This window comes from Equus przewalskii, chromosome 25, assembly GCF_037783145.1.
Source record: "Equus przewalskii isolate Varuska chromosome 25, EquPr2, whole genome shotgun sequence".
Classification (NCBI taxonomy): Eukaryota; Metazoa; Chordata; class Mammalia; order Perissodactyla; family Equidae; genus Equus; species Equus przewalskii.
Window position 1 is genome coordinate 25116487 of NC_091855.1, and position 23105 is coordinate 25139591.

General features: G+C 37.9%; 1 protein-coding gene across 12 annotated transcripts in view; it reads right to left on the reverse strand.

Annotated features, from left to right (window-relative positions):
* Positions 1–23105, reverse strand: part of CEP128 (centrosomal protein 128) — a 381669-nt gene that overhangs the window by 243364 nt on the left and 115200 nt on the right. For 8 of the 12 annotated variants that reach the window (XR_011532693.1, XR_011532692.1, XR_011532691.1 and 5 more), the window contains 3 exons: positions 16140–16490; positions 8103–8753; positions 939–1103 (listed from right to left, as the gene is read on the reverse strand). Coding sequence is in view for 9 of the 12 variants with exons in the window: in XM_008536812.2 (XP_008535034.1) it covers positions 939–1103; positions 8103–8753; positions 16140–16490 (1167 nt within the window). In the remaining 3 variants the exon portion in view is untranslated. The remainder of the gene's footprint in view (positions 1–938; positions 1104–8102; positions 8754–16139; positions 16491–23105) is intronic. The other 4 variants (XM_070593019.1, XM_008536820.2, XM_070593018.1 and 1 more) reach the window with 1 other exon arrangement.

Below are 23105 nucleotides of genomic sequence, written 5' to 3' on the forward strand. Positions count from 1 at the left end.
AAAGACGAGCACACCATTATGAGAGTTTCTTCCAAGATGTTTATGAAGAGTTTTACGACACCCCGTCCAGAGATAGTGCCTTCATCATAGATTTTAGTAACCCTTATCAAGCATAGGATTCATTTGGCCCAGTCTGAAACTGCCTTATCCTACTATCCGTACTTCAATGGTCTTTTCTATATTTGACTTCTATTACACTCAGTTGCAAATCCTTTTAGGAAGTTGGTGGAATAAACAGAAAGCAAATTTAAATATTCTATCTTCTATTTTTAGTTGACTTTTTGCCACAAAAGTAGTGACTCTCTAGAAGTCCCTAGTAGTCTCCCCAATGCCTGATATATAGCAGAGACTCAAAGCAAATTTACACGTCTACTGACAGGAAAGCAGTGAGCTTGCTGGGGATGTTTCAAGGTTACCAAGCGTCTTAAGCTTCAGTCTCTCCACTGCAAAAATGAGCATAATAGTAGGAATTTCACAAAATTCCTATCAGCACTAAAAGTACTTAGCAAATAGTGAGCATTTAACTATTACATATTTTATTTTGGGCCTCAGTTTCCTCATAGGTTAAATCAATAAAATCTAACCCAAAGAAACGTGAGAATTAAATCAGTACACATATGTAAATCAGTTGGCATAAATGCCTTACATACAATAGGTCCACAATAAACCATAATTTTTTTCTTTGCTACCTTGCCTCTAAACTCCTATTTTAAGATCCAGAAAAAATTTAAAATCAAATGTATTAGAAGGTCACTGGTTTGTTAAAAGAATAAATATCACAGCATTCTAATAAACGTCTAGAATTTTTTTCTGGCACCAATACAACTTTCCTATGAAAGATTACAATTAGCATTTATTAATACATAAAATATGTTCTAGAAGAAATAGTAGCAGAAATTCAATAAGTCTTTTAAATTAGAATTCATTCATATTTTTACCTTTTCTTCTAGTTGGTCCTTCAAACACTGATATTTTAGCTTCAGTTTTTTGTTCTCATTTTCATTCTGGGTTAATTCCTCTGTCAGCCTGTCACACTGTGATTTCAACTTCTCTACCTGACAACGATGGACGTTAGCCATATTCTTATCTTCTAAGCTTTCTGCCTGAGAAAAAGGGAAGGAGAAAAGAGAAAGTCCACTAGCCACAGCCAAATTGTACACCAAACAAATTACACTTACATCAGTGGGCAAATACTTCAAGATCCTGCTATCTCCAAGCATTCCTACAGAAACATACACAAGGGAAATGCTCTTTGCATTTATTCAATCACTCCTTAGTGCTCACTGAGCACTGACTAAGTGAAAGGTACCGTACTAGGGGCTGGAGATAGCAGATGTGACCAGCAAAAGAGACAGATACAACACTCAATTTCTACAACGATTGAGAAGTGCTTAATAAACGTGTTTAAGCGGGGATTCATGGACACTAACTCTGCTGAGAGGGGAAGGAGTTACCAGAGAAGTGTCCCAAAAGTGGAAATTCTATGAGATAGTAATGACTGATCAGTTTCCGCATCTATAAGGGGCTTAACAACATTCCTATTCAACTTACCTCCCGGTTTTTGTGAAAGAATTGTGTACTTTTAGTACAAAGTAATTATGGAAACCACCTTTCTGGGCTAAAAAGATTATGAATGGTAGCAGCCAAGAAACTACAAATAACTTAATAGGAAAAAGAGTTAACTATTTATTATTTCAGTACCAATAGTGTAATAAAGTAACTGATTTTTGATCTTTAGAATATAACCAGAATCAGCTTTAAAAAAATTAGGAATAATCTATTCTGCATGAGATTCAATAAAGATTTACCAGGTATGTGAATTTCAAGACTCTTAAAATAACAATGTAAACACTTACTATATGTCAGGTACTGCTTCTAAGATCTTTTTGTATAGTTTTTCCTCATATCGTCCTCACAACCACCTGACCAGGGAGGTACTATTATTTCCTGCTTTATTGAAATCGAAGCACATAGACACTAATAACTTGCCCAAGGGGACCTAGAAAGTACAGAGCCAGGAACTGAACCCAGGAATTCTCTCTAATGTCCATGCTTTTAACTACCCTGCCACACTGCCTTTCAAAAGGTACATACACTATAGGATTTTAAAAACCAGCTGGGTACAACTTGCAATGCTAACTGGTCAGACCTACCAGTTACTAACAGCCTGTAAGCAACAACACATAATTTGTTTAAAATAAATGTTTTAATGCCTAAAATATATCTGTTTCTTTTCCTTTTTATATGTGTTTAATTGAGTATGTAGAAACACAATCATTGGAAGCAATTTCCTGAAAGGAAGAAGTTCAGTGAGTTTTAGACAAAAATCTATATTTTATTCACCCCACAAAATTCACCTAAGATTTGACGTCACTTTAAATTAACAAAGGAATTGATTTTTTTATGAGGAATCCTCTATTCTCAACTCAAAAACAAATTTACAAAATAAACTCTCTCATCAGGAAAATTGTTCAATTATGATTTTAACTTTCAGTAGAATGCTTTGGCTTTTCTTTATGTCTTATAAAAAGCATAGGTAGGGGGCCGGCCCGGTGGCACAGCAGTTAAGTGCACATGTTCCGCTTTGACAACGCGGGGTTCCCTGGTTCAGATCCCGGGTGCAGACACAGCACCATGGGGCAAGCCAAGCTGTGGCAGGTGTCCTACATATAAAGTAGAGGAAGATGGGCATGGATGTTAGCTCAGGGCCAGTCTTCCTCAGCAAAAAGAGGAGGACTGGCAGCAGATGTTAGCTCAGGGCTAATCCTCCTCAAAAAAAAAAAAAAAAAAAAGGCATAGGTAGACAGGGCCAGCCCCGTGGCGTAGTGATTAAGTTCACACGCTCAGCTTTGGAGGTCTGGGTTGCTGGTTCAGATCCCAGGTGTGGACCTACACACTGTTTATCAAGCCATGTTATGGCAGGCGTCCCACATATAAAGTAGATGAAGATGGGCACAGACATTAGCTCAGGGCCAATCTTCCTCAGCAAAAAGAGGATTGGAAGCAAATGTTAGCTCAGCACTAATCTTTCTCAAAAAAATAAAATAAAAAAGTGTAGGTAGAGAAGGTTTCCTCTTAAGGCAAGTGATGTGCTGGAGCCAGCTTATAGAGACTCTCAAGAACCAGCTGTGCTCATCTCTTCCCAACTCTGTCCCTCTCTAGTGACATCTTGCTTGACAGTCTGAAATCAGCCAAATGGAAGTATATACACCCCTGAACTTGGCAAATGCTACAAACCAGGTTTCCCCCACTAACCCTGAGACCCTATTTAAAACATTCACCAGCACACCAATGCCTAACTTTGACTAAGAACTTACTTCTTGTTGTGGTTTTATTATTACATTTACATTTTATTTGGGGGTTTATAAAGTGATGTCACATCACAAAAACCCTGTGATAGACAAAGACATTACTATTCCCAATTTTATTGACGAGGTGCAAAAAGGTTAATTGACTTGACCAAGATCATATGGCCAGCAAGTGGCAAAAGTATAGAACTCCAATCCTTGGTCTCTTGATTCTAATAAAAGGCTCTACAAAATGATTTTTGTTGAAATTGTAATGAGATGATAATCCAATAACCTTCATATATTAATAGCAGCTAGAGTATTTCATTAAAATATTTTACATTTAAGTTTAAAAATAGGCATGAGAAGGGTAGTTCTAGATGGGAGAAAAAATATTTGTGCAGAGAAAAATTATGTGTAACATACCAGCACTTACTAAACTCAGGAAAAGTAATAAATGAAGGTGAAGCTGAAAGACGAAGAAATATAACATTTATAGAGCTGCTTGTCCAAAGCACTCTTGTACATAATTCAGTATACTAAATCTTCTGTGATGACCAATGTTATCAATTCCTTTTAATTATTGTAAATAAGTAAAAAGTATAGGATTATATTAATGAAATAGCAAGAGGTGGAGGTTCCTTATGGGTAATTTATTCAGTTTAAAAGGAAAGTGCCGGGCCTCTCAAGACCTCTGCTTCCTCTTTTTAAGCTCTTGTGCTGCTTTTGTGCCACATTAAAGAGTGGCTGCCAGACCCTCCTGGATCTCAGTCTTCCAAATTACAAAAAAACGTCTAAAGTTTTCAGAAGACCTACAGAATACTTCTACATTATATATTCTTTACATGCAGGTTGATTTCTTAAAGCCTTATTGTCATCTCTCTATATGTGAATACGAAAGACTTCCTAAAGGAAGGACGAGGAAATCAGTTTTCCCACATTACAGAGAGAAGTCCAAACCAGACAGATCACAGAGCAAGTCAGGAGCAAATCCTCTGATTTCCAGCTTTTTTAAACATTTGAACCCAACATCCACTGAATATCTTTTGTATGTCTAGAACATTATGCTAGACACCTGTAAGATGATACAAAAATGGCTAAGACCTGATGCCTGACCCAGTGGAGACATAAGAACATACAACAAACCATGATATAAGGCAGCCTAAACGTGCTGTACTAGAGGTACTACCAAAGAACTGTGGAAACAGAGGATTGATTTATCCCAACCTCAGTTGAGATACAGTCCAAATTCGGTGAATCAATAAAAGAAGTGAAAAATTAATCGGGCCTTGAAGGATTAGGCAGCTTTTCTCCTCCTGCAGATTGGGAGAAAGGACAATCCAAACGAGGAACAAGCAGTGAAAAGTATGTGTGGGAGACGGTTGCCTATTCGTATGAGGAATGCTGGGGAGCATACAAGGCTCCAAATGTGGACAATTCAGGTGGGACCATATCAAGGAGGGCTGGACTAGAGTTGACACTTTGTTCCAGAGACAGTAAATAATCAAGGAAAGTTTTTGAGCAGGAAGTGATACACTCAGAACTGTGTTTTGGGAAAGGAAATCAGGTGGTATCTGAAGGTTGAAAGGGAGTAGTTGGGGGTAGAAAGACGAACTAAGGAGGAAGTAGGAAAGCTACTTAGAGCCATGTCTGGGAAGTCCAAATTAGCAGCTCATATCCTATTTTCTACTATGACACATGATATATTGTTCATATGCCAATGCATTCAGGAGCAAATGTAATTTCTGTCAAGCAGGCTGTCCCTCATGACTTCATCTCCCACTCAAGAAAGCATATCACAGGGTGAGAATTATGTTCTTATAGAGATGATCTCGAATCTGAGCCAATTGATTAAATTATTACTAACTCCTGCTGACATGTATGATTATCATACAACCTAAATAATGGCCATGAGAGCAGAAATAGGTCAGCAATAGTGAGAAAAAAAGGAGGGTGTAGTTTCAATAATGCTCTCAAGAAAATGCAAGCTCCTTGAAAGCAGCATTTCTCAAGCCATGACCTAACAAATCATTACATACTTGTCCTCATGCAAAAACCCTGCTTTCCTTTGAGATTCACATATTCCTCAAGGAAGGAAACCCTGCCTTCTTTGCTGGCAACCGCTGACTCACCAGTCATCCTCTTCAGTGAGGTTTTTGGCGCATGTTCAACTAATGCCTTCACAATAGCATCAGAAATACCCAAACATCTATCCAGCAAACATCCAAGTTATCTGACCTGTCCACTTCAACCACCTTCACTCACATTCCACAAGAACAATCCACTGCCTTACCGCAGCTGGCGCCTTAACTCTGAAAATTTAAACTCTAACGTAAGAATTCCAGGACAAATAAGCAACCTACGATCACAGATTCTTGTCCCTCCACTCTCATTCCTTTGCCCACGATACTTCCTCAATGTTAGCCACGTGGCAATACATTGCACACTCCCAGACTAGCCTCATGCAGTTTGCTACACCAGTCTTCAAAGCAGTTTACACCTTCACCACTCATAAATTACTTACTGTACTGCTGCTCCACTCTACTTCAGAGGGAAGAGAGACTATCAGTCAAGATTCACATCAACAACCCCAGGCCATCCCTATAAACTTACCCAATCCTACTAGTTTCTTTCAAAACCTTCAGAGGAAGATATGGCCTGTCTCCTGTTGAATGCTATCTACTGTTTTTGACACCCTCCTCCCTCACATCTCCTCACGGACCTTCTCCGCCAATCTCTGACAAATGGAGGAAGGCTTTTTTAGTTCTGGTTTTAGCCTGTCTGCCATATTTGACACTCTTGACTATACTATACCTTTCTTGAAATGTCCTGCCTGGGTTTCCAAGTTTCCTTTCTCTTCTGGTTCTCCTCCTGTCTCACCTATGGTCCTTTAATCTTATTTGCTAAAACCTCTTTCTCAATTCTTCCATTAAACACTGGTGTTCCAGAGTTTCGTACTCTTCTTTTGCCCTGCACGATCTCATCCAAATCCCATGATTTCAACTATCACCAATGGGTTATTGGCTCCCAAATATTCAACTTTAATCTCAACTTCCTCCTCAACTGCTAGCCCATTATATAGTAAAGTATTCTACTAGACTTTCATGGTTAGGCTTAAGGTCCTTTCTCCCTAAAATTATTCTCTCCAAATCTGCTATTCTGTCTGTACTGTCTACCTTGACAAATAGCCTCACTATCCACCTAGTCACCTAAGTCTATATCTAGTCATCCTTGATTCTAAAACTTTTCCAGTACAGCAATGAACATTGGCACTTGACTACCTGGGTTCAAACCCTGTCTTACTACTGTCTAACTGTAAGACCTTGGGCAAGTTACTTAACTTCCCATGTCTCAAGTTCTCCTCATCAGAGAGAAAATACCATATAATCTGCAGAGATGACATGAGTATTAAATGATTAACACATGTAAAGTTCTTATAGTAATGACTGGCACAAACTAAGCACTGAAAAAATGTCTACTAGCATTATTATTCTTGTCACAGCCAATCAATCAACATACTATATATATATTTTATTTTATTTAAAATCAGCTCTTCTTCTCCACATACCTGATTCCACTTTTATTTATGTCCTCGTCAACTCTGAAGGACTATTAAAATATATTTCATCAATATTAAGACAAACGTTTTTTCACATTTTACCATCTCTGTCTCGGGATGCTGTCTTACAGTTGATAGCATGTCATGTTTGCATAGGCAGTATTTTTTTTTTCTTAGAAGCACACAACAATGATGCATCTTACAACTAATAGTGTCTTAGGTTCAATGAAATACAGTAAAGATTTCTTACCTATTCTTCCAGCCTCCATTGTGCACTGCCTACCCCAATTAATGGCCCCAAATCCACTACTGCCAGGCTATATAGGACTAGGGAAGAAGTCATAAAATAGCTGAAAGCATTCTACAAATGTCAGCTATTTTAATACAACTTCATTCTTTATCGTAAGCATTTTTATGGTAGTTGCATTTCAAGGAATTTTGGAAAAAAATTATTATATTAACCTTTGAAGATTTATCCACTTATTCACCTATTTAACAGATATTTAAAATGTTCCAAGAACTGTTCTAGGCACTGGGAATACAGCTGTAAACAAAACAGACTCAAATTCCAGTCCTCATGGAGTTTTCATTCTAGTAAAGGGAGATTAAGAAACAAATAATATGGACTCTATATCATATGATGATAAGCGCTAAGGAGAAAAAATAAAGCAGGAAGGAAGGATAGATTTATCACACTCTTGACAATCAGTTTATGAAATGATTCCCTGGCATGGTAATAATGCTAATACCATAAGACCTTAGGAACATTTCTCCAAATGCAAGATCTCAATTATGCATTTACCCAGGCAACTTTGATTTGGAAAAGGAGTATATCTCAAAAGCCTACACAGCCCAAAAGTTGATCCACATTAGGTACCATACAAATAAGGACTGTGGTTATAGCTTCTATGGCCTTGCCAAGTCTTTGCCTTTTATATTTTAGGAGGTCATAAATGTTGAATGAGGGCACGTTTCAGGTCTACGACTTACTGCCACCTCTGCCTTTCCTAAACTCCCAAAATAGCTAAATGTTCTTTTTAAAGGGCTTCAATGCTCTGAAATAGGTGCTCCCAGGTGGCCGCTATAACTCATTTCAACCTGGCCGAACAGGCATGAATAAGCCTTTTTATCGCTAGTTTTATCTTCCCTTCAGTGCATGGGAATACAGAATGATCTCTAAAAGTTTACGCTTTATTAACTTCATGAGCCACCAGAAAAATGCCTTCAGTATCATCAGGATAATTCAGCTCAGGTACCTTCAGTGTCCTAATATGATCCTCAGCCTCGCTCTTTTCTTTCTTGAAGTGCTTCATCAGCTCCTGGATATTTTGTTCGTGTTTCGTTTTCACACTCTGCAATGACGATGTGAGATCTTCCAGCTCCCTCTGGTGAACATCTCGTTCTAGCTTTAACTGTGTAATGATTGTAGTTGTTTCTTCATCTCGGGATTTTGCCTGTGTCTGGAGGTCAGAAAGGTTCTTAAGTACCTCTTTCCTGGCTCTCTGTTCCTCGGCCAACTTATTAGCGAGATCTGCCCTGATGGCACTCAAGTCCTTGATGGCCTCTTGCATCTCAAGAAGTTGAGCTTTGTCCTTGGCCTGGCTCTTCTTTAGCTCTGCAATTTCTTCCTCCAGGTGAGTTTTCTCAACTTTCATCTGGCTTTGAATCTTATTCTGCTTTTTCAGTTCACTTTCTAGCCTACTGATGGTGTCCACAGAATCCTTGACTTCTAGTTCAAGGTCAGCTTGATGCGCCTTAACATCACTTAGCTTCTGCTCCTTACAGTGAAGCTCCTCCTCTTGGAGGGCACGCTTGGTTAAGACTTCATCTAATTCTTTCCGAAGATTCTCCATTTGTTGTAACGCTGCATAAAGCTGGTTTTTCAACTCATCCTTTTCTTTTAGAATCTATAGGGTTAAAAATATAAAGCAAAGGAAAAAATAATGTAAAATTTACCATGGACACTGCCAGAAAACAAAATCCACAGAGACAAAAAGTTCATCAAATACTTGATTTTTTTCCATTTTTTAATAAAAGATCATTTTTAGCTAAGAGAAAGGAAGAAAAATACAATCACCCTGAAGTAGCACCACACTGAAATATACATTTCAGATTTTCATCACCAAAACACATCAATCCTTGATCCTAAATAATTATTTACATGTAAGATAAAATTGAGCATAAGAATAGGGAAAGAAAAAGACTCCTATTATAATTTACCAGAGGTTGAAATAATGTAGTGTTACTTAAAATGATGATTTGCATTTCAATGGCACACTTTCAAAAAGGAGAAACCTCAAAACAGATACGGAAGCAACACAGGGAAGCATGCAGATACCATCTAAGAAAGGTTATGGTACAATCAGTCATTATTAATAAAATAATGTCAGTAGTGACAAGATACATACCAGTATGTAACTGGGAGTCTCAAAGCCCCACAAAGATAGAAATGAGATTAATTTAAGATGAGGACAGGTTGGGAAGGGACTCAAGAGAAAAGTCAAGGGACCAGACATCCATCACCCTCTGCCAGCCTCTTCAGGGGATTAGAGTCTACACCGAGGGACAGAGGCCAAGAATCAACCCTCTCATCCTCTCCACTCACCAATACAAATGCAAAAGTCAGCAGCCAAGGAAACCAAGAATGTTTTCCCTCCCAACACTGGTACCCAAAACAATCTCCCTACCTATTTACTGATGCCTGCCATGGCTTAAATCCGGAGGAAAAAAAAATTAAGACTCCCATTTCAGAATGACAAATGAGTTAAAATACAAATACTTGTCAGGCATTCTATACTTTACATTTTATAATTCATTACGAAACAATTCATGATAAAATGTAATGAAAATTACTCCAAAAGAATATTTTTCTCAAATCCCTCTCAGTTTTAACAGGGAGAAACAGCATGAAGCTAACATGGAAATAATCAAAGGTGGTGATTAAGCAGTTGAGCTCGGACCAGAGAGAAGTGATTTGATTCTCAGTCTAGTCATAAGTAGTTCTTTGGCCTTAAGGACATTATCTTTATAAAGATAATAAGAATGATAGGGTTGTGAAGACTACTGAGAAAGGAGAAACAAAAAGTGGGGGTGGGATTTAAGTTCAAGGACAAACCAGGATCTCAGGGAGGTATTTATGAAAGATAGTGACCAAAACTGTGAAAAGAAGGGATAACACATAAAGCAATCTTCCTGGATTGAAGACTCTGGAACACAGATGAAAGAGTTCACTTTGGAAAGACTGTAAGGCAGGAAAAATGGCTAGAAATAGAGATAAGCCTGATGGTAGATAAATTATTTTTCTACTGCAGTGTAACAAATTCTAACAAACTCGGTGGCTTAAAACAATACCCATTTATTTCCATAGGTCTTAAGTCCAGACAAGGTATTTCGCTCAGGGTCTCCTAAGGCTAAAAGCAAAGTGTCGGCTGGCCTGGGCTCTTATCTGGAGGCTTTGAGAATCCACTTCCAAATTCATTCATGTTGTTGGCAAAATTTAGTTCTGTGCACTTAGGACTTTGGTCCCTATTTCCTTGCTGGCTTTAGGCCAGGGGGTGTTGTGAACTTCTAAAGGCCACCCAGACTCCTTGGCTCATGGACTCCTCCATTTCTGAAGCCAGTAATACCCTGCTGAATCCTTCTCATGTTTCAAATCCCTCTGACTTCCCCTTCTCCCAACAGCCAGAAAAATTTCTCTGCTTTTATGGGCTCCAGTGATTAGATCAGGCACATCCAGATAATCTCCTTATCTTAAGTCAACTGTGCCATATAACATAACATAATCATGGGAGTGCTATCTCATCCATCATACTCACAGGTTCCAGGAACTAAGGGGAGACATCTTTGGGAGGTCACTCTACTTAGCACACCAGAGAAGACAAAAACGGATAGGATCAAGTCTTGGCTATCAGGATAATGTGGGAGGGGCCTGAGAATGAGGAGAGGTGGCCTAAATATAGCGATTAATGCTTGGAAAGGACAACACAGCCCCCTGGCCATGAGTTAAGAGACTTCCAGGAAGTCCTGAAGAAAAAAATCCTATTTTCAAGATGAAGCTCTAGCAGGTAAAACATCTTTGATTGCAAAGTGCTATAATGTCTTCCTGAAGTTGGTTTAAACAGCAAGGATGTTTCTTTTTCTCACATAACAGGGAGACTGGAGACAGAGATGTTCAAGAAGAGTCCTTCAAAGCTCAGGCTCCACTACTTTACAATTCTCCAGGTTTTCCCTCCACGTCAGTGTTCTAAGTATCACATCAATTCATGACAAAGGTGACAGCCTTAGGGTGGACAATCACAGACTATGTTGCTCAAGTTTGGAATTTCTCTGGCAACACAGATGCTAAAAACTAAGTAAGTTCTGTCTGTTTGCTTTTGATTAACTGCTTTGGCTAGTAGCCACAGCCCAAGATTTTGTCTAGACATTGTCTGTGAGTCTGAAAATGTCAGTATCTTACCACCACCTAAATATCCTGACATTCCCAGGGGCCCTCAGTTGAATAGCCTTTATCTTGAGGGAATTCAAAACAATGGATTTGGGTCCCCTTTGTCTTGCCAGGAATGCTTAAGTAGAAGTACTAGAAGGGGCCTGAGAAATCAGGCTTGTTTACCTCAATTTTATTTCTGCTAAGTTTCCTACCTCCCTATCTTGCTTGGATTAGCTTCAGCATGGACAGATAATTTGGCTTTTCCAATGCTAAAATACTCCAGCTTATCAGACTCAGTAAATTTGGATTACAGATTGCAGATTTTCAGTCTTCCCACCCCAAAAACTCTTGCTCTGCATTTAGATAGATGGGCCTCAATCCATAGTTGTCTCTCTTGTAGGACCCTTCTGAAGACTGTGATAAGTACACAACATACTCCAACATCTTAAAGCTTTCCTACTGGTCACTTAATACCATATTCTGTGGCACAAGCATCAACACTCCAAGGTACGGTTTCTGATGGTTTAACAAACTACTTCCAATAGCACGGCAAGGTTTGCCAAGGTTCCCTTTGAAAAAGTATGATCCTCCCTGTCCCCACCCCACTTCTCCACTTAGTCAATCCTACATTTTGGGTCCTTTTACTTACAGCTCCTTACTTTTAAAATTGATGTTTTATACCAGCTTGAATTTCTTCTGCTGACAAGTTGGCTTAAATCAAAAGGTAACATTATCATTCAAGACACAGTATGTCAAAGCTCTAGGTCCACCTGTCTGCATCTCTCTCAGCACTACCCTCCTCTGTGTGAGGCTTCAATCTCAGGACCAAAGCAAGACAGATTCCGCCATTCCATGTACCACGGCCAAATACAACAATACCTAGAGAAGGAGAAAATCTCTCTCCTTGTGTATCCTTGTTAGGAGAAAGGAAATGTTTACCAGAAACTCCCCAACAGATTTCATAGCTCATTTTTCATTGATCAGAACAGGGTTGTGTGTCTAGGAATTGGCCTACGTTAATTTTTGAATGGAACAGAGGAGGAGGGAAGGCAACCAAGACTATGATAGAAGCCAGCTGATATTTCTATGTAAGGTTTGCTGGTACTACTCAGGAGCAGGAAGGGAAAAAGTGGTGAGTTGGGTTTATTCCAGACTGAAGATCAGTAAAATGTGTGAGGTGGAAGGAAGAAATTGAAGATACTGGTGAGTATGTTATCAGACGAGCTTTTCATGAAGTCCAGTTTGAGAGGAAAAAACTGATTCCAGCAAATGACTGGTCAACCAGAGGAATGTGGAAAGATCAAAATCAGATGGTAATGATTAAAAAAAGGAAAAGAGAATGAAAGAACTGTGTAAGATCAGACTAAAATTTTGGAACTAAAGAATTTGAACACAGAGAAATTAGAGACGATGACAAATTTTAGCCACAGAAATTACTTGATGAGGATTTGAAGGTCACTGTGAAATAGGAAATTAGTAAAATACAAGGATACAGAGCTCAATGGGTTGCTGACTTGAACTTTGAGTTCACCAAAGATGACGGCAAGAATTACATGTAACAAAACAGGCTGAGAAGTCAGCTGTGAAAATCCTTGAGAAATATGGAGGCTAATGGAAAAATAAGAAACAGTCAGGAACAATGGGAAGAGAATGTTCTAACCAAGTAAATCCAGCTTCCCAAGAAGAAGAGCTATAAGGGAAGATTATGAAAGAAGGATTGAAAATGGCTGCATGAAGCCCAAAGAATGACCTATCTAAAACCACGGCAGTTACAGGAACAGGAACCAACTCCCCAAAGGCCTGACCATAAAGTATATCTAGTTGTTTTGAATTAACTAAAATGTAGACAAGAAAATTTTAAAATGAAGAAAAAAGGTTATTTTTCTGCATGTGGGGGAACATGCAGATAAATTGCTGCCTTCTATTAATATACCAGTACAATCCACATCAGTATAATCTACACTTTTAAAAAAGTATGCACTTTAGCACTGATCCTTCTTACTTTTCAACCATTAAAAAATTCAGATTTTAAGACAGTGTGTATTACATACAGCTTTTTTTCCCTTAGCATGAAGGGCAATATACAGAAAGAAAAGATGGCAATTTAAGATTCTTAAAGTCAAATTCTATCAAGCAAAAAGCTCAATACATGGGCAAGGCAATTATTCTGCCAATTCAGCAAGAAAACATAAACAAAACAACCTAAGAAGCATTCCCATTTATCGATGGTGAAAAACAATATGAATTTGGAAACATTCAGAAAAGCATACACTGTGATCAGAACCCAAGTTCAAAGTTTTCCCTTTATCTTTTTCAAAGCACATATAAAAACTAATGACTTCAGGCCGGCCCCAGTGCCCTAGTGATTCAGTTCGCCATGACCAGCTTCAGAAGCCAGGGCTTAGTTCCCTACACCACTCATTAGTTGGCCATGCTGTGGCAGCAGCTCACATATAAAAAGAGGAAGATGGGCAACATACATTAGCTCAGGGCGAATCTTCCTCAGCAGGAAAAAAAACACTAATGACTTCAAACAGCACTTTAAAAGAAAAATAAAGACAAAAATATCACAATTTATGATTAGATTATTTGTGACCACAGAATTTTAGGTCTTCCTATTAATATATGTTCATCTACATATCCCAAAAGAACATCATGTAAACATCCCTGCCACTGTCTTTTAAGGAAAGTATACAATCTCATCGTTCTAGTTTTTTCTGCAATGATATACTATTTGTTTCATATGCCGTATCCTTCAGTAATGAAGTACCTTTGTAATATGATATATACCTGATAATCTTATCAAGATTCCAAAAATGTAAAAAGCAGGGAAAATATATATCAGAGCAATTTTTAAGACAATAAATGCCTTTAGCCCTCTAACGTATTTTCAAGTGACAGATCTTAAAGAAGAAAATTAATTGTGCTAGAAAAAGAAAATGGAAGTAGGCACAGAATTATTTTGAAAATGCAAAGGTATCTTTTGAGAAGATAAAAATGGCTCAAGAAGGCTACTTATTAAACGATTAATTTATTCTTTAAACCATGTGTTTTCTTTGTAAATCAATATCACTTTTAATATATACTTCAAATATACCCTTGGAGTCACTTATTGAAAATAATTACTCCTAAAAAACAAAAAGGAGTAGGATCTATTACTGACGCTTTAAAGTGGCTTTGTGATTTTATTGAGAATTAAATACTCCTTAGAGGTGTTATTCAGTAAGACATAAAAAAATACGCATTTTTCCCAAAAGTATTTACAACGCATTTCCACATCACAGATGTACTGGACACTTGAATTTGCAGTGAAATATCTGTTACCCTTTCTTCCTTGATTAACCATTGCTCTAACTGTGACATGCTGCATTAATTTTTAAGGCTTTTAAAGTGGAAATCACAATGCCTGCTGTGATAATTGTGATACCACCCTAACTGTGGCAATCACTTTAAAACTACTTCTTTGCTTATCATTAGCAATGCTAAGTGATAAAAATAATTATCATAGGAGTATTCTTGGAAATGATTGTTTAATAATTTTTAATATTCTGAAAAGCTCAATCTAGAAATTCTCAACACCATGGATTAGGATACTGTCTGATGACATGGATCCTTCTAAATTTCCTCTAATTAAGTAAAATCCCCAGTTGGTTCTCAATCAATCAATCCCCCCAACCACTCTTCTCTCCAGCTACCTCCCTTATAGTCAGGCTCACTGAACCACTTGCCAGAAGAAGAGGCTGACAACAGAATAATCAAGGTGGAGCAATTTCCTGGGATCCAATCAGTTCAGATTCAAGTCTGAAAGCTTTCGAACTGCTTTACCTCAGGGCAACCAGTCACCCGTTATGTGTCAGATGGGTTAAATTGAAAAGCACTCCACAGTGAGCGCAAAGTGATCACTTCCTCCATCTTCTATTATGTCCGAGAAATTCATATGTAAAAGGCAAAGCATCTTTTCCACGATGGCTCATCTGAAATAAGCATCTGTCACTTTTAAGTGCTGACAATTGATTTTATAAATATAATTGCCCTACATTTGTTTCCTTTTGTTCGAACTTATCCAAATGATTATTCTGGAATATTCAGTTCTTGACAAGTGACAAATGACAAAGCAGAAATGATAAACCAAGACTAAACATGGATAAAAATCAATCATGACTTTCCTGCTTATTATCTTATAAACATCTGGGCTTAATTCAACCCAAAGATATAGTTGAGAATCAACACAGGAGCATAAAATCCATTTAAAGTAACTGATTATACAAGAGAAAAGACGATGTGAAATGCATACATAGATCAGTGAAATGCTTTTCGTTGTTATCAAAAGGGCACAAAAGCAGAGTCTTATAGAGGCCTGTGATCTGACAATACTGCTCGTCAGTGAGATTATCAATGTCACTCATTTAACTAAACCCATTATAACTGCTGCCAGAAAATGGTCCAGTAGTAACTACTACATTTTTAAATGCTTCTTTCTAACCAACACTTAAGTTAAAATATACAAATAAATGAGATTTTAAAATACATGCATTGGGGGAAGTCATGTAATGGTACAGAAGAGTGTGTGATTTTCTTCCATTTGAATATTAAAGAATAATTTCAATTTAGGGAACTAAAAGCTAACTGGGGGAGGGGAGCAGATCTATTTTAAGGGCCAATTCTGAAAAGCTACAGAAGGTTAAACTATTAAAAAAGGCTTTAAAAAGATTTTTTTTAAAAAGTAAATTACTTTTTATCTTGAAATAGCCAAGATATAAACACTTTTCTATCAAGGGCATCTTAATAGATCATATGCACTCAAGTGTTTGTCCAAAGGACAGATGAATGAATGGTTGGTCATTCCTTAGGAACTTGGCTTTTATACCTGATTATTCTTGTCTGTCAGTTGACCAAGAGTTTCCGATTGTTTCTCCATTGCTCGCTCTAACTTCTTATGCTTAAGCTTCCACTGCCTAATGGACTCCTGAGCTTTCAGCTTCAGCTCTTCTCTCCTCTTCTCTGCTTCCTGTCTCAGGGCCTCTGACTGCTGGAACTCAATGAGGTACTGCTCGGCCTGTTTGGTTGCATCCTCAGCGTGGTGAGTCAGCTCTGAGATCTGGAGGTCAGCATGCTTATGCTTGGCCTCACACGTCTCAAAGTGATTCTGGATCTCCTTAAGCTGATCCAACATCTGTAGTTGCTGTTTCTCCTTGTTCTCCAATTCACGTGTTAAATTCTAGGAATAAAGCATGTGAAATATTAGGAACGTATTCTTGTCAAAATTGGATGCATAACATATCATCAAACAAGAATCTCTAATGTCACTGAAATGAGAATCATCTGTATTAAATTTCATTAGCAATCAATCTAGAAAATATAAGTCCTATTCCATGTATTTAACAATCACATTAGTTGGGAATAATTTTTTATAGAAATATTTGCTCTTTCTTAGACTACTTCATTATCTAAAAAGGGAAAATATGCATTTTCCAACTGACTGTCACTAAAATAGAACACCCTGTTGATGAGAAAAACAATGTGCATTACTTTAGTAAGAACCTAGTATTTCATCCAACTGAAGAAATATTAATGTTTTAAAATTTGTCAGGGGGCCGGTCCCATGGCGTAGTGATTAAGTTCGGCGTGCTCCACTTCTGCGGCCCCAGTTCACGGGTTCGGATCCCAGGCGCCAACTTACACCACTCATCAGCCATGCTATAGCAGTGACCCATATATAAAGTGGAGGAAAAATGGCACAGATGTTAGCTCAGAGCTACTCTTCCTCAAGCCAACAACAAAAACAAGAGCAAGACTGGCAACAGATGTTAGCTCAGGGCTAATCTTCCTCAGCAAAAAAATTAAAATAAAATAAAATTTGTCAGATTATCACAGCCATCATAAGTAATATTTCAGTTTCTGTGAGCACATAAAATATTGATATAATAAAACAAAAATCCATAACCAAAAAGTGAGCACCGATGATAGAAACATCAATATAAATAACACTCTATCTGAAAATTCACTTAAAAAGCTCAATAAAGTGTTTATAGATAGGTTATTTCCAGCTAAATCAACATAATGTTATAAGTTGATGAATTTATCTCAAGCTTACATGAATCACTGTAGGATAGATTCTTAAATAAACTTAAATTTACTTGGAACACTTATCTAATCAAGAAAAGAACCTGAACTCTTAAAATCTAGCTTCCCTAAAACAGAGTTGGTCAATAATACATTTGAAACTTACACTAAATCATCATGACTCATACATATTTTTAATTCGAGAAGAATGTGTAAAGATCTATTTTAACTTCAAAAATGAGAGGACATTGCTTTTATATAACATTTTATACAAATAAAAGTATGATATAACCATTAACATTAAGCCACTCTTGTAAAGCTTTGGAAGGGAGTGACAAATTCAGAAATAACTGCTTACGGTGTGCCCCGTAAGATGCCCCTCCTGAGCCTTAGTGTCTAAATATCTGAGGTAACAAAGGTAACATGAAAAGGCCATGTGTTGAAATAACATTAGGTTCAGGAGGCTAAGATGATGCTATGAGCTGGACAAAGAATAAATGTCGTCTACATTGTACCAACGCACCTACAACTGGAGACTGGAAACATTTACCAACTTCTTCTGCTCTAACAGCAGAATGTTCAGTTCCAGATTCCATGATCCCTGAACTGTGGCTCTCAAATAAAGTTAAATATAATTTCTTTCATGATTAAAGTCATGGTTTGACACTATGGCAAAAAAATAAAAATAATACCTCGAAAACAAGCATCACTTTCTGAGCAACAGGTTTGCGTTTGTTCAGTTTGCTAAACTCAATGCAGCCTGGAAGGGATGAGTCACTCCTTTATCCACCCAAACAAAACAGTAAATTGAGAACTGTGCACTTGTTTGTGTGGAAAATTCTAAAATGAGATCAGAAAAGCCTAGTGATGGTGGTTTACCCTTTTGCCCTTATCTAAAAGCTTTACCACTTGGCCAGAAATCGACTTTATTAACAAGCAGTATTCAAGTGATTTCTACATCAACAGAGAGGTATCATTTTTTTTTTCCCAACATACACTTGGGAGAGTGGTTGCACTTTGTATGTGCTAGGCACACAGTTTACAGAAAGGTTAATAAGACCTGGCTTCAACACCAAGAAGCTAATAATCTAACTGGGGAGATATTCACACTAACAGCTAAATTGCAACAGTGAAGGGGTCTGTATTCTACAGTGTGTCTGGGGAGGGTCTCTCTTAGGAGGTAATGTACAAGCTGAGATCTAAATGAAAAAGAGTCGACAATAATAATAATAATAAAAATTACAATGATACTGAAGTTTACTGAGCACTTGAGTTGTGCAAAGGATTGTGCAAATGCTTTATACGAATTATCTCATTCAATCCACCACAAAACTAAAGTAAGGCACGATTACTATCTCGACTTTAATGATAGGAAACCAAGGCTTGGAACTTGCCCAAAACCGCATAACTAATAAGTGAGGGCATAGGATTCAGACCCAGATAGTCTGACTCCAGAGCCCATGTTTTCAACTCTGCTAAGCTTCCAGATTCTCAGTTGACCCCAACTCCATGCCTCTTCAGTCACCCACTCCCATAGTCCTATCTTAGTAGGTTTTTTGGAACTACCACTTTTGAAGCAAAAGGAATGTCCCAACCCTCCTCCCCTGTCTCTCTCCGCCCTCTCCTCCCACTCTTCACCCCTAGGTCTCTGGTTTTATCTACCAATCTGCCCAGTCCCCTCACTCTCTTTCTTCTGATACATCTGCTCTTCATTGTCAAGAAGATGACCCCTCCTTTGATATTCCTTTTGCTAGCTTTAAATCCAGGCTCTTTAACGTAACTTCCTTAATTTTCACTTTAGCCACACTCTTGTTCACATCTCAAACTCCTTTTTAAAACTCTTCATCGTCTGAACTTGAACAGCAAAACCACCAGCTCTGGGGGAACTAAAAAATTTCCTATTTCCTACATCAGGTATTGAGCCCTCTAAGGAAAATCACACAAGTATATCAATTAATGTGATGGCACACTGACAGCCAGCTACTCAGTGCCCAGAAATTCTGCTGCATGCCTCTACCCAGTCAACACACTGGCCATTCCAAAACGTCCTGTCTCTGAACCTATCATCTTTTCACTCACTCCTAGTATGTAACATGGCTCCTCTTTGAGAAATAAAATTGAAGCTATTAGGCAGGACACCCCCAAAATTCCCTAAATGTATCATCCTTAAACTTACCAATAGCCAGTTTCTCCTCTTCCCCAGCCTCTGAGGAAAAGGGATCCTTCTTTCTTAGACAAATTAGCCTATCTTTACTATTTCCTTCGACATCTATCAAGGGTTTCACTATCTCAATCATGCCCTCTCTTCCATGTCTTGGACCTCTCTTCCCCTACTGGATCATTCTTCTCTACTTCTCCCATCTTAAAAAAATCACATTAATGATGGAAAAAAAAAATGAAACAACAAAATCTCTATTAATCAACCTGATCTTCTAACCAGCACCATGTACTCTTCTTCCTGTTAAGCCAAGCTCCTGGAAAAAGCAGTCTACACTTGATACCCCACAATCTTATTTCCAATTCACTTCTCAATTCGCTGGATCTAGTTTCCTTCCCTATCATACAATTAAAACAGCTCTCATCAAGATCCCAAAAGATCACCTATAGCCAAACACAATAGACTCTTTAAAAATCTTTCCTAGTTTCCTTGTAGCATGTGAAACTGTCAATTACGTCTTCTCTTTCCTACATCTCTTTTCTTCCCTGACTCATAACACGGCCAAGTGCTGCATAACATTTTAGTCAACAGCAGACTGACTCATATACAAGGGTGGCCCCATAAGATTAGTACTATATAGCCTAGGTGTGTAGTAGGCTATACCATCTAGGTTTGTGTAAGTACCCCCTATGATGTTCGCACAAAGACAAGATCACCCAGCAACACATTTCTCAGAACGTAACCCTGTCATTAAGCGACACAACTATATCATTTTTCACTAGTTCTCCTTTTTCTTCTGGTTCTTTCATAATCTCCTTTCCTGGGGCTCTTCTACCATTTAGCTTAGAGATAACTGTGCAAGGTTCTGGTAAAAAGCATGATCCTATCTACAAAATATTTTTGGTAGGTAAGTAAGTATGTAAGTAGACAGAGATATAAGCGATTCCTAATTGAGAAGCCAGACTGATCTTCTAAACTCCAGATCTTTAAACATCTAATTGCATAATGACTTTCTAGCCTTGGTAATCCCACAGGCATCTGAGTTTTAGCACGTCAAAGAGAATCTATCTGATGCTCAACTCCTAACAAAAAGATAGTCCCACTAAAATGGCAGTAAAGGCTCTCTCTGCTAAGGCAGGTTAGAAATGGAGGTGAAATTATGTATTTAATTAGTGAGAAAGCCTGAAACAACACTGTAGGAAAAGAGAAAATGAACAAGAGATAAGTGTTTAAAAGCTGACAAAAAGAAATAAGGTTACAGTTAGATAGTCTCAAATTTATCATGGACCCAAGAGTATACAAAACTCTTCAGATTTCTCCAGCAGCTCTTTTGAACCCAGAAGCAAAACAAGTTCAGCATTATTTATTCTTCCGTAATTACAGAGCAACAACAATAGGCATAGCATTAATATATACAAACCTAGAGCTGAAGAACGTAAATTCCTTTGTTCTCACACTTAAAAATTGCAGGCTTTCATAATACACAATAATTCACTTACAAGAATATTTGAAAACATCATGGCATTGATTGGGTATGTAAGTGTAAATGAATAGAAAAGGGTGTGGTTCTTACAATAAATAATTGTGGTTCTCACTACTGATGGGAAAGTAGGCTTGAATTTGAACTGGATGAACATTGCCTCTAACTGCCCTTAGTGTGGAAACTATTGTTATTGCTTTGTTCCTGCCAGTCTGTTTGCATTATGCTTCACATAAAACTTGTCATAGAATTCCTTCCTATATTCATTCCTCAGAAGATCCTATTCAGCCATTGTTTTGACATTTCCTTTAATCCCCCTTCTTCAAATAACCAATCAGAATAATCTAACTGTAATAAACGTTTCTTCCCCATCAATCAAAAGATTATGCTACAGAACTCTCACAACAATTCCTCCTATACACATACACACTCATACATACACACACACACACATGTACAGAGAGCACACAAATATACAAACACATCATTAATCCATGGATAAATGCTTTCAGGGTAGGCACATATAGTAAATATTAGTCTCTTCCTATATATTACATGACATGCTAAATGAAAAGTAATTTCCTTATTTATTCCATTATGACAATTTTCAATTCTATTATTACTATCATACATTCCTGGAGGCATCTTCTACCCTGAAAAACTTTTTATATTTAAATTGTGCGAAATTATCTCAGCCACTAAAGCAGGGTGGTTAAATTTCATATCACTTAATTAAGCCCATTATTTATTTCTCACTATACAAGCACTGTCAAAGATAGGAACAATCTAAAAATGCAGAAACATCCTTTTACCAAGAATTCCTTCCAGTTGTAGAGGAGGAAAAACTTTTAAGTTCCTAAAAAGAACCCTTTAGGTGCGGCTGGGCCTAAGAATTAAACCAACATAAGACAGATTAACAAGAGAAACGCATACAAATTTTATTTAATGTTTTTATGTACACACAGGAGCCTCTGTAGGAAACATACAGACCCAAAGAAGTGGTTAGGACCAAGAGCTTACATGTCTTTTTAACAAAGAATTTATGGAAAAATGACAAGACAAGGGAAAAGAGATTTAATAAGCTTGTAGGGGTGGTAAATTGTGGGAAAGTCCCTAAGAAATATATGGAGGAAACTACTGGAAAATAAGGTTTATATTAGCTTTGTTTGTACAGATCCATTGTGGCATCAACTCCCAGTCTCCAATGATAAGAATGCTCTTCTCTTCCTGGTACAAGGAGGGCACCTTCCTCGTGGGAAATACTATGACTTGCCTTTACATAGAAACAGCAGTCAGAGAGTCCTTTCTGCATCTACTGTTTCTCAAGTGCTTTCAGCTCAAAATAATCAATATACAAAGTGGCATATTTTGAGGTGGCATGTTCTGTCTGATCCCCTTCACAGTACAATTACCAAAAGGTTTATAAAAGCTCCAACTTTATCTAAAACTTTGTATATTTGAATTCCATTCTTTTCTTTTCTCTTTCCTTCTTCAGGGGGGAAAATTGTTAATGGGTAGTTGCCTTGAGGGTCTCAGGTTTGATGACAGCTAGAAGGAGTCACAGGACTCAGCATATTGTCGGACTTATGCTAAGATTTATTAGTGAAAAGAAACCAGGCAAAATCAGCAAGGGGAAAGGAGATGGGGTGAAGTGCAGGGGAAGCCGGGCGCAAGCTTCCAAGAGTCCTCTCCCAGTGGCGTCACACAGGACATGCTCGATTCTTCCCATGGGGAATTCTGACAAGACTTGTCAAGTGTCATCTACCACGGAAGCTCATTAGAGACTCAGTGCCCAAAATTTTAATCAGGGGCTAGTCACTCAGGCACTGTCTGCCTAGCATGTACCAAAATTCCAGACTAGTAGAGGGAAAGCAGATGTTCAGCACAAACCACATTGTTCGTACAAGAGGTGTAGGCACAGTGAGCTACCCTTACCATTTATGGAAAGTTTTCTACCAGGGTAGAGAACTGATTATCATTCAATTTCCCAGATGTCAGACAAGGGCTACCTTGCAAGCAGGTCCTCCTAAGAGAAGCTGTCTCAGGCCTACTATGTGAACTCTTTTCCTCCCAGTAGTAAAATGGCCAAAGAACAGACAGAAAAAAAAGAAGAGAAAAAGGCCCTAAATGAG